The sequence below is a fragment of the Corythoichthys intestinalis genome, chromosome 9 (assembly GCF_030265065.1).
Source record: "Corythoichthys intestinalis isolate RoL2023-P3 chromosome 9, ASM3026506v1, whole genome shotgun sequence".
Taxonomy (NCBI): Eukaryota; Metazoa; Chordata; class Actinopteri; order Syngnathiformes; family Syngnathidae; genus Corythoichthys; species Corythoichthys intestinalis.
Window position 1 is genome coordinate 2,312,795 of NC_080403.1, and position 17,303 is coordinate 2,330,097.

Sequence of the window (17,303 nt, forward strand, 5' to 3'; positions counted from 1 at the left end):
TGAATCGCATGCAGTCCCGAGGACAGGCAGCCCTGTTTATATGCAGGCCTGGAGCAGCAGAGACAGCACAGAGACAGATGCATGTCACAGATAGCAGATCCCATCGCTTATCTGGGGCCTGTTTGCATAATTAGGTCTTTTGATATTCACCCCCCCATGACTGACAAAAAGTATAATTGCGGTATCAGGCACGACAAAAGGTAGGCACAAAAATAAACAAGTCAACATAAAAACGGGGAGAAAAGACGCCGTGTTATTTTTGTCCTGTGGGATATAAGGGGGGAAAAAAATTGCATTTTGAGCTAAATCTGCTGTCAGTCACAGTCAACTGGTGTGACTCGGAGCTCACAGGCTGGTCCTGTGAATGCCTGCAACACACACACAGTCACACATGCACACAGAGAGCGCGAGGCCTCGTCGTAATTATGCTGGAACTAATATGCTTTTCAAAATGAGCCATTATAAGCTAATGCCGCGCTGCCAAAGCCCTGTCTGTTTTTGTCCTCGTGGCTCGGATAGCGCGCTAAAGGTGCGGCTGAGATACTGAGGACATGTCGGCTTGGTGAGCGAGGAGCTTTTTACTTACATGTGGTGGAAAACACAGACAAGACTGAAAAAGCAGGTTCTGCTCTTGCACCCTTCTTTAAAATAAACTGCTGTATTTTAAGCCAAAAGAACTGTTGTTTTTGATAGAACAATATGTCTATATGCTGCCATAGCAGATTCATGGCGTATTAAGCCCCCGAACTATTTTTAATTTGTCCGTTTTACCCTGGAAACCCCCGTTTACAGACGTCGCGCAACCGCTTTTGTTTCAACCCAGATGTAAAAAGGAGGTAAGTAATTATATTTATTTTTCAAAATGTCTGTCATTTTTAGCTTAGAATCACTAATTGATGTCTAATATTTCGTTTAAAAAAAAAAAAGACTTAAAAAAATTATTCACTTGCATATTTTAAACTTTTAAACAAATGACGCCACAATGAAAAAAATGGCGTCTGTAAAAAAGTCACAGATATCTACCTCATAACTATGGTTTAATTTCTTTTTTTTTCTTACTGTCGCATTTCCCCCGATATGTTAGATGATAAATAATCGATTCAAAAAAAGAAAAATTGAAGAAAAATGTTTAAAAAGGTAAATTTATGAAAAAGAACATCTTGACCACTCCTTGATGTCTGCGATTTCTGCATCGCGACCCTCGTTATATTACCATGTTTCACCCATAAAATCCCCAAATAATCCAGCTGTGGCCATTCACATCTGTGTCTTGACACTCGGTGATACATGCCACATGGAGTTTTGGATCGAAACAAGGTAAGTACGCGATAACATCTCGTTAAAATCTCTCTTGCGTGATCTCTCCTCCAGTTAGGGTTTTGCTGTTTAAAAATTTTCATTTTTATTTTTCAAAAATGCCTCCGGTTCAAAATTTTTCTTCCCCCAGAACATTGACATTTTAAGCTTTCCAATGGTGTATCACACAAGCATATAGGACAATTTTGAAATTTGGCCAAATTGGGGGTCTCAGAACAAAACTTCAAGTCACCTGAGTGTTTTCAGCCATGTGAATTTGAGATGAAGCACTTGGCAGCGTCTGTAAATGTAAAGTTTCCCTTGCTTTTGTTCTCTCATCTCTCCACGATCGAAGCCATGCTGTAATTATAGGTGCGCCTTGAAAATCCGACAAAGGGATCAAAGCAAAAATACTGTTTGTATTGTACAGTGAAATTGATCTTATATTACATTATAGAAGTTTTAAAACAACAAAAAAGTGTATTTGGTCCGTTTATATAAAAGTGTAGTTTGTTTCCATGTCTAATTTGGCTACTCGAACCATATTTTTGCTTTTCATCATAGCTGTTAAAACAACAAAAGGTGCATTCTGAGTGAGGAAGCTGTAACATTTGGAGTGCTTTCACACAAGCACCCTTTGGTCTGTTCTAATCAGAGTGTAATGCGTTTCCCTCTTAGTGAGGCTCTTTTGGTCTTAATAAGCAAATGAGAAGTGATCAAATGGGGTCATTGTAATAGGTGAATTCCATCAAAATCAGCTGGAACTCTGGTCTGTTTTAATCAAACTAGTTCCTTTTTTCCTCTGCGAGGGTTTTGGATCTAATTAAGGAGCTGCTCAATTATTATTATAAATGCCAATTTTAGATTAGCCAAACAGCAAATGTAGAATTTTGATCAAAAGTACTTGTTAGTTGTGGAACACTTTTAAAATATTCTGTTTCTCGATTTTGGGCTATTTTAATAAATAATAAATTATCATGAATAGTCATTTTCAAATTGCCAAAACAAATTTAAACTTGGTTTGCTTTGTATGGGAGCAATCTGAACTAGGCGGTTATATGGAACAACTTTTAACAGCCTCACCTGACCAAAAATTGTTAATGTTGTTATACTTGTTTAGCGCTTTTCCACCTTTCAAGGCCCGTTACACTACATTTGCATCCACCTACTGGTGACGCAACACCAGGAGCAATGTGGGGGTTCAGTATCTTGCTCTAGGATTCTTAGGTGAGTTCATCAGGGCAGAGAATTGAACCCACAACCTCTGGGTTAGGGGGATAACTACTCTACCACTGAGCCACGCCATCCCCAAGTTGCATAAGTAACCTCAGGTTCTTGCAAGGTTTTTATTTATGTTCAAGGAACTGCACTTCACCTCTAATCTAGTCAGTGGTGGTAAATTAAAATCAGGATCCCAAGTACAATGGTACAGTGAAATGAAAAAGGATCTGAACCTTTTGGAATTTCTCACATTTCTGCATAAAATCCCCATCAAATGTGATCTAATCTTTGTCAAAATCACACAGATGTAAAAACAGTGTCTGCTTTAACTAAAACCACCCAAAAATTTATAGGTTCTCATATTTTAATGACGATAGTATGCAAACAATGACAGAAGGGGGAAAAATAAGTAAGTGAACCCTCTGCCTGAGGAGAGTTAAAGAGCAATTGAAACCAATTTTACCAAACAATTTAAGTCAGGTGTGTGCCCAATCACTGATAAGTGGTTTAAAGCGGCCATGCCCTCTATAAAACACACACCTGGTAAGAATTATCTTGAAGAGAAGCATTGTCTGATGTGCATCATGGAGTAGCGGTCCACCAAAGATGAGGCCAAGAGTTCAGCGTACAATACTCAGAGAGGTAAAAAAGAACCCTCGAGTTTCAGCTTAAGACTTAGAGAAATCACTGGCACATTCCAATATCTCTGTGCACACATCAACTATATGTAAAACTATGGCCAAGAATGGTGTTCATGGGAGGACACCACGGTGGAGGCCACTGCTGTCTAAAAAAAACATTGTTGCTCGTTTAATGTTCGCAAAAGGCACTTGGACAATCCACAGAAGTTTTGGCAAAATATTTTGTGGACTGATAAAACCAAAGTTGAATTGTTTGGGAGTAACACACAACGTCATGTGCGGAGGAAAAATGGAACAGCTCACCAACATCAACATCTCATCCTAACCGTGAAGCATGGTGGAGGGAGCATCATGATTTGGGGCTGTTTTGCTGCCTCACGTAGCAAAAAAGAGGATGGATACTGCAACTACATCCAAAACACAGAAATAAATCAACTTTCGAATGGTTTCATAAGAACAAAATATACTTTCTGCAGTGGCCAAGTTAAAGTCCAGACTTGAACCCCATTGAGATGCTGAGGTATGACCTAAAGACAGCGATTCATGCCAGACATCCCAGGAATCTGACTGAACAATAGCAGTTTTGTAGAGAAGAATGGACTGCTGCCAAAGGGGGGGGGGGCAAAATATTAAATGTGATGGTTCACTTCCTTTTTTTCCCCCTTCTGTCATTGTTTGCATACTTTCCTCATGAAAACATGAAAAACTATAAATGTTTGGGTGGTTTTAGTTAAAGCAGACAGTTTTTTCATCTGTATGATTTTGACAAAGCTCAGATCACATTTGATGGGGATTATATGCAGAAATGTGAGAAATTCCAAAAGGTTCAGATACTTTTTCATACCACTGTACCTCTACTGACAAATGCTTCAACTTGCAGAGTTTTTAAGTTGAGATCCGCCTCAACGGGAAAATATTGCCTCTTGTTACGAAAGGAATTTCAGGATACGAAAGGCAAAATTACAGTATGGCTGGTACTCGCAGCTCCCAGAGTTTACTGAACGTATTCTTCTTCTAGCTGCGCTGCCATTGGCTATTACCGAGCATTCATTGTATCCAATTGGCTAAGAGGGACCTCTACTGTATGTGTACCGTATGTGTTTACCCTCGTCATCTTCATTTTCCCCTTGTGTTCCGACAGCTTTTTATGGGAGTATTAACTTTTATTCCTTACTCTGTTCTTGTTTTTTTATGCTTATTGTGCAATAATCTAATTGTTACATATATTTGTTAAATGTGTTGATGCATTTTATGCATTATAAAAGATTTATGTCTAAATTTTTGGGGGCTTGGAATGGATTAGAGCAGGGGTTCCCAACCTATTCCACTAAGGCACACTGTGGGTGCAGGATTTCATTCTTACCAAACAAGATGACAACACTTTTTCCCCAATCTGGTGTTTTACAAGTGCAATCAGTTGATTGCAGTCAGGTGTGGCTTGTTTTAGCAGAAGCCTCATTGGTTCAACTGTCTCTGCTGGATCGGCTGGAACAAAAACCAGGACCCACAGTGTGCCTTGAGGACTGGGTTGAAAACCCCTGGATTAGAGTATATTCATGAAAAACGTGTCTCTACTTACAGAATTTTCAAGTTACAAAACTACTTCAGGTGTCAAACTCAATGCTTGGGGGCCAGATATGGGCTGCCACATCATTTTGTGTGGCCTGCAAAAAAAATTAAATACAAATAATAATGTGTACTCCTCATCGAAAGATTCAGAAATCTGAGAATATTTACTGCTTTCATTTAGTTATCTACTTTTATTTAAATAAATAAATAAACATTTTCATATACTATATATATATATATATATATATATATATATATATATATATATATATATATATATATATATATATATATATATATATATTAAAATAAATGAATATGTACAGGATATTCATTTTCTGGTTAATAAAAAAATGAATAGAAAATGAAGAGTTACCTTTTCCTCTATTATATATTCTTTATGTAAATAAACAAAAATAAATAAAATAAAATGAATACAAAAATATTCACGGCTTTTTGCTTTTTAATTACAAAAACAAAATTAAAAAAGAAAATTTATCTTTCCCACTATTTAAAAAAAAACATTGAAAATTATAAGGGACTAATTGCTGTTAAGATGCTGAAAAATATAGAATTTTGAACTTTAGGTCAACAATGTATCTAATCGATTCATCAACTTTCAAAATCATGGTCAATTCATAACAGACATAACAGCCCTCGGAAGGAAACCATAATGACAAAGATGAGTTTAACACCTCTGATCTAATCAGATGTCTTCGACACGGCAAACCATCAAATAAGGTTAGGTTCCGCCCAGAACCAGTTTTAGAACCAGATTTTTCTGATAGATGTTCTTTTGACAAGTCATAGTTCTTGCAGGAAGATGAAGTGCACATGAGCTCTACACCTGCACAAGCGAAGGAGAGCAAATGTAAGAGTATAGAAAAAAAAAAAGTCTTTACAAAGACAAAGTTCTGTTTTGTTTGACACCGTTAAGGAACTGCAGTACATCATACAGATAGGTCTTTCTGATAAGTTGGAGTTGGAGGAATTGCGGGTGAGGAAGACCTATCTGGAGTGTGAATCAAGCTCACCTTCAACTATCTGAACTAGCAAGCCCGGTCTGACAAAAAGAGTTCAAACGTGTTCTTAAATTAATGCCGTTAGAGCTTATTTCTGTACAATTCTTTTGTCCGGAGGAATCCTAATTAAGTACATCGACGACCTCATTTTACTTTGCACGAAGTTCTGGAAATGATTTCTAAAAAGGCTTTGATTAACGTTTCTTACTGGAAACAGGAAGCAAAACAGAAACGTGTCTGTGTTTTCCCAAAATGCAATGTAGGAACATTTACTTAGTCAACAACTGTTTGATTATTTTACTTGGAATGAAGAGTCCTGGGTTCAAAAAGTTGGACAATTTTATGTACTGTATAAATAACTTTCTTTGACAATATTCAATAGAATTTTAAGTCAATGCTTAGTTTAATTGCAATGGATTTTCTACTTTTTTATTAAATAACCAGATGTAAAAGCTCTATCACACTTCATATAAGACAGTACACCATTTCATTCCTCCCTGCTGTCACTCTGAATTCAGTATAGCTTCACCTCATTCTCCATCTTAATCAACACTTAACCAAACAAAGCACTGACCAGGATTTGAATCAATGTTTGAGGGGGCGGGGTAAACCTTACGGGCCCCCCTGGAGAAGAGTACACCACAGTAATCGTGCCTCCTGGATTGCGCATAATTAGATTCTAATTGGACTTTATGTAAGTAACGAGAGACGCGAGAGGTTTATCAATATCCCATGAACCCTTAGAGCGGTGGTATTATGCCAAAGTCTAATCAGTATGTACCTTTTTGTTGCAGCGCGGACCATTAACGAATGGGTCTCGACACCCCTGTGGGAGTGTTGTTTGCTCGTTTATGTGATTAATACCACTGGCGCGTTGGGGAGGGTATCAACCCAAAAAGGAATGACTTTTAAATGTTATCATTAGCTGCTATGCACACAGAAAGGGATTGGTTGAGCCTGCAGACATCCTGTAGTAATAGCAGCCAGCTCATGTTCATGTCTTACTATGTACTAGCCAATCCGTTGCTGTCACCTCCACAAATTGCTGTTTTTCTGAAATTTTGTGAACTGGTTAAAGAAATACTGCAATCTGAACAAGGGCTATGGCAATGCTAATTATATGTCCTCATGTAAAGTACTGGAGGGAGACAGTCGTGACCACAAGTTGTGACTTCAAACTTTTGAGTACATTCATAGCCGGTGGAAAGAGTTTAATTTTTGGAGGATATATGCAGAACTTGAGTGTTTTCTTTTTGTTTCTTGTAGAGGGCAAAAAAAGAAAAAAAAGTGCAGTTAGCATTTATTTTACGAAAATATTGCGAACTATGATGGTGGTCAGTAAGCAATTTATCAGCCGCCATATCACAGACAAAGAGCTTTTCACGTTGAAAATTCTTGCGAATAAATGCTTAAATCCCTGATTCTTTATAGATATGGACATAAAACAGTTCCGATTCTTGGTTAAAAGCAAAAAAAAAAAAAAAGTGCAGTTATCATTTATTTTACGTAAATATTGCGAACCATGATGCTAGTCAGTTAGCAATTTAGCAGCCGCCATATCACAGACAAAGAGCTTTTTCCGTTGAAAATTCTTGTGAATAAATGCTTAAATCCCTGATTCTTTATAGATATGGACGTAAAACAGTTCCGATTCTTGGTTAAAAGCAAACCCCCCCCCCCCCCAAAAAAAACGTGCAGTTAGCATTTATTTTACATAAATATTGCGAACTATGATGCTAGTCAGTAAGCAAATTAGTGGCCGCCATATGTAAACAAAGAGCTTTTTCCGTTGAAATTCTTGTGAATAAATGCTTAAATCCCTCCAGTCGCAAGAGAGTGAGAGAGAGGGGAAAGATGCAGCTTAGCTCGCTGTCTATCTAGGACTCAAACGTCTTGGCGCGGACAGTACAGTGACTTATAATAAATGTTCTTGGATAATTTTTTTGAAATTTAGGGGTACTTAAAGGGTTAATTCCGATTCATGGAAATTCGGCTTGCCGGTGTAGGAATGGAACTCGCTCGTAACCCAGGGGCTACCTTTATTATTATTCTGAATTGTATTTAAAATTGATTTGTTTTGCTATTTGTAGCACCAGTATTTATGAAGGGTTTAGCCTAGGTTTTTGGGCTATGGAACGAATTAATCGAATTATAATGCTTTCTTAAACGAAAGTTCCGCTCGACGTACGACCATTTCGAATCACAAAACAGGTCCTGGAACAAATTCAATTCATAGGTAGAGGTACCACTGTATTTTTTTGTGGGGTATTTTTCAAACATGCCAAATTAGCAATATTTTGAGATTTTAGCTCACAAAAAAGCACTCAGTCCTACCGACAAAATCGTGTTGTTGCAAATGTTTTACTGCTAGAGACAAACCATACTCATTTCCAAGCTTTTGTTGGACAAACCTGCCCAACCAAATTTTGAAAGAAGAATTTGTGGGGCCATGGATGTTTTGTTTCACTGAAGTGCAAAACTATATGGAGTCTGGTCTTTGCTCAGAATACAATTCTTGCATTCAGGGGCGCCGTATAGGGGTGAAAAGTGATATGCTTTCTAAGGGCCCGTGCCCTGATGTGGCCCACAAAGAAAATTAGAACTTTAGCCCCATCTGGAACCTCGCGATGTCTATTACAAAGCTCCGAAGTGAGGTCCTAGCTCACGCCTTGAAAAAACAGGATTTTCCCGGCTGTTGCTCAGTGAGCGACATTCACCTATTCAAAAACATGAATTCCAAATAATGACGGCATTTTTTTGTTCAGCTTGAATCCAGTTTGTCAAGAATTTATTGAATTTAGTTTGTCATCAAGTGAATTAAGTTTGTTAACAAGGGACCCCGCTTCGGAGCTGTAGCATATAGTGGAGATCGCGAGTTTCCAGATGGGGCTAAGCCTACTCCATAATGAAGTACTGTAATTGTTTGCTAGCTAGTGTTTGCTCCACTTTTAGCTTACATTTAATCAGAACAGCAGGCAAACCCTTAGCAAGCTCTTCATAGTAAAACAGTTGTCCTCTCTTGGTCTCCTGAATGCAATTTGTAAGATGCAGCTGCAAAGCATTTTCGGAGAAGTGTGCATCGCTTTACGTATATTTTGCACACTCCCCGTAACGGTTGCAGGTGGCGAGAGAGCTTTCAGTAAGCTAAAACTCAAAGAACTATTTAAGGTCCCCTATGTGTCAGGACAGGCTTTCTAGTCTTGCCATGCTGTCCATTGAAAGTCAGTTGGCTAGGAAGCTAGACTTTAATGATTTGATCAGTTACTTTGCTAGCAAGAAGGCTCGGCGCTGGACTCTTGGTGAGTAAGGCTGAGCAAGGGACCATGGATCATGCAGTGACACCAGGGCCATTTGGGGGCACTAAGCAAAATAATGCAAAGGGGCCCATATTATTGGCCCACCATTTCGTCACAGTGTACTGAGAAACCCATACATGCAATCCAAGCCATACGTCCATATTTTGTATATTATTATTATTGTATAATCAGATTTTGTTGCACTGCATACTTCAAACTTCTCACCCCAAATGATTGTCAGTACTTACAGTAGATAGCGCCAAACCTTTTTCTAAAAGAGGAAAGAAAGAAGTTAAGGAAGAACTTTTATTTTTTTAAGCTTGTAATCAAGTATCAAAACTCACAAAAGTCAAATAAAGCAAATTGTAGTAAACAAAATAGAATATAAATTAAACAATTGCCAGATTGGGGGCCCCCTAGTGGTCAGGGGCCCTAAGCAGCTGCATAGTCTGCGTATAGGCTGGGCCGGCCCTGAGTGACACCTGTTAAATGTATGGCTACATTAGATCAATACACTTGTTACAATAAGTATACAAGGTCCAAAAAAAATCTGCTGCTCGCTTTGTTTGTTATATCATTCTAAAGATGGTGTTGTTTTAATTGTGGTTAATGTTTCCTGTAGTATAGTTAAGTTAAAACATTTATTCTAAGTCATTCAGTATGGTATTTGCTTTGAGAATATTTCTAATAAGTATATATTGAGATTGTAAAAGATGGCCTTCGGTACATTTCTTTTAGATTATATCAGTGTATTCATTATTGCTCTATACGCTGTATGTTTACATAAATGTATTTTCATCGCAGAAAATGCACAAATTAGTGTGTAAAGATTCACCAGAATGCAGGAAATTACGTAGTTGATACTCTAAATGTGAGTGTGTCCCCTGGCACTGGTGGTGGGGCCCAAAGTGATATCTTTTCATGTGGCCCAAAATCCCTGGCAGCGCCCCTGCTTGCATTCACATGCAGTCCCAGCTGGGCTCTTCCTGCATACATGTATGCGTGGGTGTGTAGCATGTTCCAGTTCCTCCGTGCTCATTACAGGCAGGCCTGTTGACCTTCTGGCTGTGCTTCATGTTTAAGAGCAGATGTGTTGGCTCTGAAGGGCTTAATGGAGAGCCGTAGTACACGCTATCAGCTGTCTAGGGTTATCAGTCATTAGCCCGGTGGCAGGCTGAATGTGACACGGGAGGCCGCACCAGGTTCGCCGCAAAGTCTCGGAAAGGACGAAGAAAAAGAAGATGGTGTAAGGGGACTCGTGGTTGTTTCTGGAAGCCCCCTCGAGTCCGCGTGGACGGCGTCTCCTCCCGGTAGGACGCTGAGGGTGACTTTGGAAAGTGATCCGAGGCCGGTCTCAAGTGTCCTCACGGCAACTTAGCGACCCGAAGGATGTACGCATCCTCATGAAAACCAACAAAAGGATACGCGCTGTATGTACATATTCAACTTTTGTATGTTCAAGGGCGGCGCGCGTTCCAAGAATCAATCTTTATTAAAACGGATAAGACTGAAGAATTGATTTAATGAATGCGGCCTCATGTCCGGCGGCCACGTTGTAATCCGCAGAGAATCGTCGAGCGCGAGCTCAGGGGAGACAAAAAAAATGTTGGTGGAGTGGCCTGTGATGATAGTCTCCATATAATCCCCTAATTCCTTGTTTAATTAAACTCTGGAGCCGGCCTTGAGACTCTGCCAGCTCTGTTGCTCTTTTGTTCTCACAGTTGTTATTCGTAGGCTACGTCTGAGTATTCTTTTGTCCACTTATGCCGAAAGATGCTGCCACAGAGCAGATGAACGAATGAGAATGAGTTAGGAAGGAGCTAGGTGACCACTCCGCCTTCGATTTAAAGCCGAATGGTGTCACGAGCGGGAATCCGGTGGCTCCTCTTGCACATCTTCCCTTTTATTTTCCCTCTCCCACACTTTTCTGGACTGCGCGTGATGCAATCCAACAAGGCCCGCAGCAACACTGGCACGTCAGCGCCGCCTTGTCACTGTCTCAATGAGGAAATTATGAAAATAAGAATTTTGTGACATGAAATGAAAGGGGCCATGTAGTCTGAATAGACATGCAGAGGAGGTGAAAATGATGCAATTTTCTAAATTCAGTTATAATGGTAATGTGCAATGGTAATGCGCGTTTTTCTGTCAAAAAACGTCCCTGACGGGCCCGGATTGTGCCTCTTTGTGCCGTATCTCCGTTCCTCGAGCGAAACCTCGGCTTAGCTGAATGCCTCAAAAGTCGTGTAAAATGTGTTCTAATTCACTTAATGACAGCAGACGCAAACACAAGCATCGGGCTGAATGGCTTTGCCGCGATATTGTGCGGCGTGTTAACACGCACTCTGCGGCTGTGTCTAAGCAGTGTGCCCTGGGCCAAGCAGAGGCGAGGAGCAGCAAGGTGGCCCGCGCAGATTAACCCCACTCCCCAGCTACGCCCCCTCTTCTGCTCCGGCACTCCGCCTTAACTTCCTCCGGGGGCCCCCACTCTCGGAGGCAGGATTGTGTATCAGACCCTCTGCTATATCAAATAAATATTCACAGATTAAGATAATATTCTCACAGCTGTATACAGTGAACCCCCATTTATCGTGGGGGATAAATTCCAGACCCACCCACAATAGGTGAAAAATCCACATATCGAGTGGGCGGATTTTTTTTCTCCCTTCGAGGGGCACATACAGTGAAAACGAAGGGTGACTTTGACATTTGACATAATTTAAACTCGAACGTACTAAAATCAGTGTATCAAGAAATTAGCCATTGTTCAGATAACTGTATTATAACCAGTGGTTGATGAAACACTCACTTTTTTTTTTTACTTAAGTAAAGTCCAAGTATCTATGAAAAAAAAAAAAAAAAACTCAAGTAAAAGTACAAAAGTACCCGCTTTAAAATTTACAAGTGAAAGTATTTTCTCCCAATGCAAAAATGAAATATCCGTATACAGTCATGGACGAAATTATTGCCACCCCTGGAATTTTTCCAGAAAATACAGCATTTCTGACAGAAATTAATGCAATTACAAATATTTTCGATATGAATGTGTTTATTTCTTGGATGTGCATTGGAAAAACACAAAACAGCCGAGGAAAAAAGTCAAAATTGACACAATTTTAGACAAAACTCAAAAAATAGGCTGGACAAAATTGTTGGCACCCTCACCTCAATATTTAGTTGCACATCATTTGGAAGAAATAACAGAAAATCCCTTCCGATAACCATCAACAAGTTTCGTGCACCTCTCAGATGGAATTTTGGACCACTCTTCATTTGCGAACTGTTCCAGGCCTCTCAGATTTGAAGGGTGCCTTCTTGCAACAGCAATTTTGAGATCTCACCATAGTGTTCAATATGATTTAGATCCGGACTCATCGATGGCCACCTCAGAATTCTCCAGCGCTTTGTCTCCAACCGTTTCTTGGTGCCGTTTATGGTATGTTTTTGGGTCTTTGTCCTGTTGGAACACCCATGACCTCTGACGCAGACCCGTTTTTTTGACACGACACCCCACATTCCGGCCCAAAACATTCTGATAGTCTCAATATTTCATGACTCCTTGCACTCTGTCAAGGCACCCAGTGCCAGAAAAAAGAATGAGGCCTACAAAGAAAAGAACACAGCACCTATAGTCAAACATGGTGGAGGTCCAATGATGTTTTGGGTTAGTTTTGCTCAAGGTGTCATGAAATCTGGAGACCATCAAATTATTTTGTGCTGCAATGAAGGATGGGTTGTCAGAAAACTGGGTCTGCCTCAGAGGTCATGGGTGATCCAACAGGACAATGACCCTAAACATACCTCAAATAGCACCAAGAAATGGTTGGAGACAAATCGCTGGAGAATTCTGAAGTGGCCATCGATGTGTCCAGATCTAAATGCCATTGAACGCCTATGGAGAGATCTCAAAATTGCTGTTTCAAGAAGGCACCCTTCAAATCTGGGAGACCTGGAGTTCGCAAAACAAGAATGGTCCAAAATTCCATCTGAGAGGTGCACAAAACTTGTTGATGGTTATAGGAAACGATTGTTTTACTATTTCTTCTAAAGGATGCTCAACCAAATATTGAGTTGAGGGTTCCAACAATTTTGTCCAGCCCATTTTTTTTTTTGCATTCTGTGTAAAATTGTGTACATTTTGGCTTTTCTCTTCCGCTTTTTTGTGTTTTTCTAATGCAAATCCAAACAACAAACACATTCATACTGAAAACTGTGTATTTTCCGAAAAAAATTCCAGGAGTGCCAATAAATTCGTCAATGACTGTATAAATTTATTTATATACATAAATACGTACGTACATACAGAGATCTGAGTCAATATTCAAAGAAAGAACCAGAAAATTCATTGACATCTCAGTTGTATTAAAAACTGTGCAGAATCTAAAAAGCAAGCAATAAAATTGACTGCACTGTAAACATAAGCTTAACAAGTTAAAGAATGTAGCTCAATGGCAGATTGTAAGCAACTATCAGGCGCATATTGCCAACTATTGTACAAGAGTGTGCTGCACCCATCTGAAGGCGAGCTGCTCTCACTCTTGTTTTTTATTGATCAATATCTTGTTTTTCTGCCACGTCTTGCTTGTACCTGTGTTGTTGCCTCTAGTGCTCAATTACGGTATAGATCACAGGTGTCAAACCGATTCCAGAAACGGCCTAGTCACTGGGTGCAGGTTTGCTTTCCAACCAATGAAAAGGACACCTTTTCACCAATTAGATCTTTTACATGTGTTATCAGTTAAACTTTGTCAGGTGCTGCTTGTTTCAGCAGGAAGTTCATTGGTTAAACTCTCTGCGTTGTATCGGTTGGAACAAAATCCAGCACCCACTTGGCCCTTTCTGGAATCGGTTTGACACCTGTGGTATAGATGCACGGGGCTAATTGATTGCGCCTGAGGCATGAAAATGAAGCTATCATTTCACAATGAGTAAAAAAGAAAACCAACAAAAGTAACATGTAACGCAGGCAACAATTTGCAAAAATAGTGGCGTAAAAAGTACAGATACGGGCTGTAAAATATAGTAAAAAGTACCACTTTACATTTGTACTTCAGTAAAGTGCAGATACAAAAAAAAATACTTACGTATAGTAACAAAGTACTTCTACTTTGTTACGTTCCACCACTGATTATTAATGCGATACAGCTATATCACAGCTTACTGCAAAAACTGATCAGGCAAATTTTTGGGGTGAGCTAAATAATTTGGCAATTTGCAATTTTTAAACACTTGACAATTTATAAAACACATGAAGATCAATTTATTTTACGTAAATATGTACAATGCTAGTCTATTAGTCAATGTGGCGGCAGCCTTAAAACAAAGAGCTTTTTATGTTGAAAATTCTTGCGAATAAATGTTTAAATCCCCGAATTCTTTATAGATATGAACGTAAAACAGTCTCGATTCTTTGTTAAAAGAGCAAAAATCTGGGCAGTTAGCATTTACTTTACGTAAATATGTCGAAGAATGACTAGTCTGTTAGACATTGTGGCGGCAACCTTACAACAAACAGCTTTTTACATTGAAAATTCTTGTGAAAAAACATAAAATACAATAATTACTTTGAATCCTCAAACAAATCACTCCTGAGACAAACCTTCCTGTTTTTATGCAGCTTTCATAATTTTTCAACCTAAATCCGCTGCATGTGTCGCTGCGACCGACTGCGAATAACTGAAGTGAATTGTAGGATGGTCCCCTACTTGAAGGCGTGGTGCAGTGAAGGTCGAATATGACCTGTCAGTATCATTATGAAGTCTATGTCCATTCAATAAATGGTTTAAAAGTGCTCCTTTCCCGCATATGAATATATACCAGTAAGTATACCATTAAAAAGTTTAAAAGTCATCGCTTAAAGAGGTTTTGCATACTTTGAATTGAAATGTTTGCGTTTTCCCACATATCTGGATGATACCAAAGATTCTTGTATTGTTTTCTCCAGGTAGCCGCACAGATGACGGCTCGGACGTGGATTCGGAGCCCGACTTGCCACTGAAACGCAAGCAAAGGCGTAGCCGCACTACCTTCACCGCCGAGCAGCTGGAGGAACTGGAGAAAGCCTTTGAGAGGACGCATTACCCGGACATTTACACCCGGGAGGAGCTGGCCCAGAGGACCAAACTGACAGAAGCCAGGGTGCAGGTAGAGTCCAATTATGTTTGTTTCTTTATACAATGGTTGAATGTTCTACACTTTCTGGAATCCATTTGAACACCATAGTTGTATCACACTATTTCACTTTGTCTATGTAAATTGTTTGAAATAAAATTAGATTTTTATTAATAGTATGCAATTATATTACCTCTCTCCCAGACCTTAACGATTCATAAAAATGATAACTTAGCATTTTACAGCACATTTCTTGTTTTGTTTGAGTAGCGTTACTTCAAAACAATATTACTTAAAACTTAGTTAAAGCAAAAGCAGTCATCCAAAAAATGTACTCAAGTACAAGTAAAAAAGTATTCGGTTAAAAGAATGCTCAGGTAATGAGTAACTGCTTATAGTGTCTGATCTTTTTTTAAACAATGGTATATATTTTTTAGTACAATAGCATCTATATGAACTGTTATTATTGTTTTACTGTACTTTAAACCTTTTACATGACTGTACTAGGTCACTCGAAGAATCTACAGAAATGAAACATCACCTGTCCAAACGGCATGAGTGCCCTTTTAGTGGATGAACCGTATTCCTACCATGAAATTAAAATGATCATATCTCCAGTTTTCCGTGGTCTAAAAAAACTGGGAGAGAGGTTGAAATCCGTGCCTTCGAGTAATGTTGATGATGTTGCTCGATGTGAAATAGCTATTTTTTCTTACAGTGCTTTAAATATGATTGAATAGGTTGTCAGGGGCATCACGTGACCTAATACAATTATAGGGCACAGCAGTTATTTTATTTTATTTTAATTTAATTTAATTTTTTTTAGCACAAAAAGTCAGAAATAGCACTTTAAACGATCTATAATATAATTCAATTTAATTTATTATCCCCCTTCCTGTGTGACCAAAGTCACTTGACCGAAATACACGTTTCTGTAAAAAAAAAAAAAAAAATTCAAAATTGGGACATCCCTTCTTGATAGTCAGTTCACCTCTGCTCATGCTCATCATCTCTCCTTCACCTCTTCCTCCACTCTGCTGCTCTACTTTGTCTAGACAGAAATAGAGATATAGCACTGTAACTGTTATGTAATTAATCAGTGTTTCTCAGCTGATTGTGAAACAAGTTGTGACCTAAAAGTGGTTTCTGTTGCCTGGGTGGATTATCTAGCTTACCTCTCTCATTCCGCCATGCTGCAAGCAAATAACTGTCTAATATCTATTTGAAAATTTAATGCTGTTTGAGTCACTTAAAAATAAAAAAACAAGCAAGCAAATAAAATGCTTGTAAAACAGCTGGAATTTATGATGAGCACACATACAAAATTGTTAGAGGTTACAGTGGGGCAAATAAGTATTTAGTCAACCACTAATTGTGCAGGTTCTCCCACTTGAAAATATTAGAGAGGCCTGTAATTGTCAACATGGGTAAACCTCAACCATGAGAGACAGAATGAGGAAAAAAAAAAACAGAAAATCACATTGTTTGATTTTTAAAGAATTTATTTGCAAATCCTGGTGGAAACTAAGTATTTGGTCAATACCAAAAGTTCATCTCAATACTTTGTTATGTACCCTTTGTTGGCAATAACGAAGGCCAAACGTTTTCTGTAACTCTTCACAAGCTTTTCACACACTGTTGCTGGTATTTAGGCCCATTCCTCCATGCACTGATGAGCAGGGCAGTGATGTTTTGGGGCTGTCAGTGGGCAACACGGATTTTCAACTCCCTCCAAAGATTTTGTATGGGGTTGAGATCTGGAGATTGGCGAGGCCACTCCAGGACCTTGAAATGCTTCCCACGAAGCCACTCCTTTGTTGCCCTGGCTGTGTGGATCATTGTCATGCTGAAAGACCCAGCCGTGTCTCATCTTCAATGCCCTTGCTGATGGAAGGAGATTTTCACTCAAAATCTCTGGATACATGGCCCCATTCATTCTTTCCTTTACACAGATCAGTCATCCGGGTCCCTTTGCAGAAAAACAGCCCCAAAGCATGATGTTTCCACCCCAATGCTTCACAGTGGGTATGGTGTTCTTCGGATGCAATTCAGTATTCTTTCTCCTCCAAACATCAGAACCTGTGTTTCTACCAAAAAGTTCCATTTTGGTTTCATCTGACCATAACACATTCTCCCAGTCCTCTTCT

At 39.2% G+C, this 17,303-nt stretch overlaps 1 protein-coding gene across 5 annotated transcripts in view; it reads left to right on the top strand.

The window, feature by feature from the left end:
• Positions 1–17,303, top strand: part of pax7a (paired box 7a) — a 180,406-nt gene that overhangs the window by 44,115 nt on the left and 118,988 nt on the right. For all 5 annotated transcript variants that reach the window (XM_057846864.1, XM_057846866.1, XM_057846865.1 and 2 more), the window contains one exon: positions 14,990–15,189. In XM_057846864.1, the coding sequence (XP_057702847.1) occupies positions 14,990–15,189 (200 nt within the window). The remainder of the gene's footprint in view (positions 1–14,989; positions 15,190–17,303) is intronic.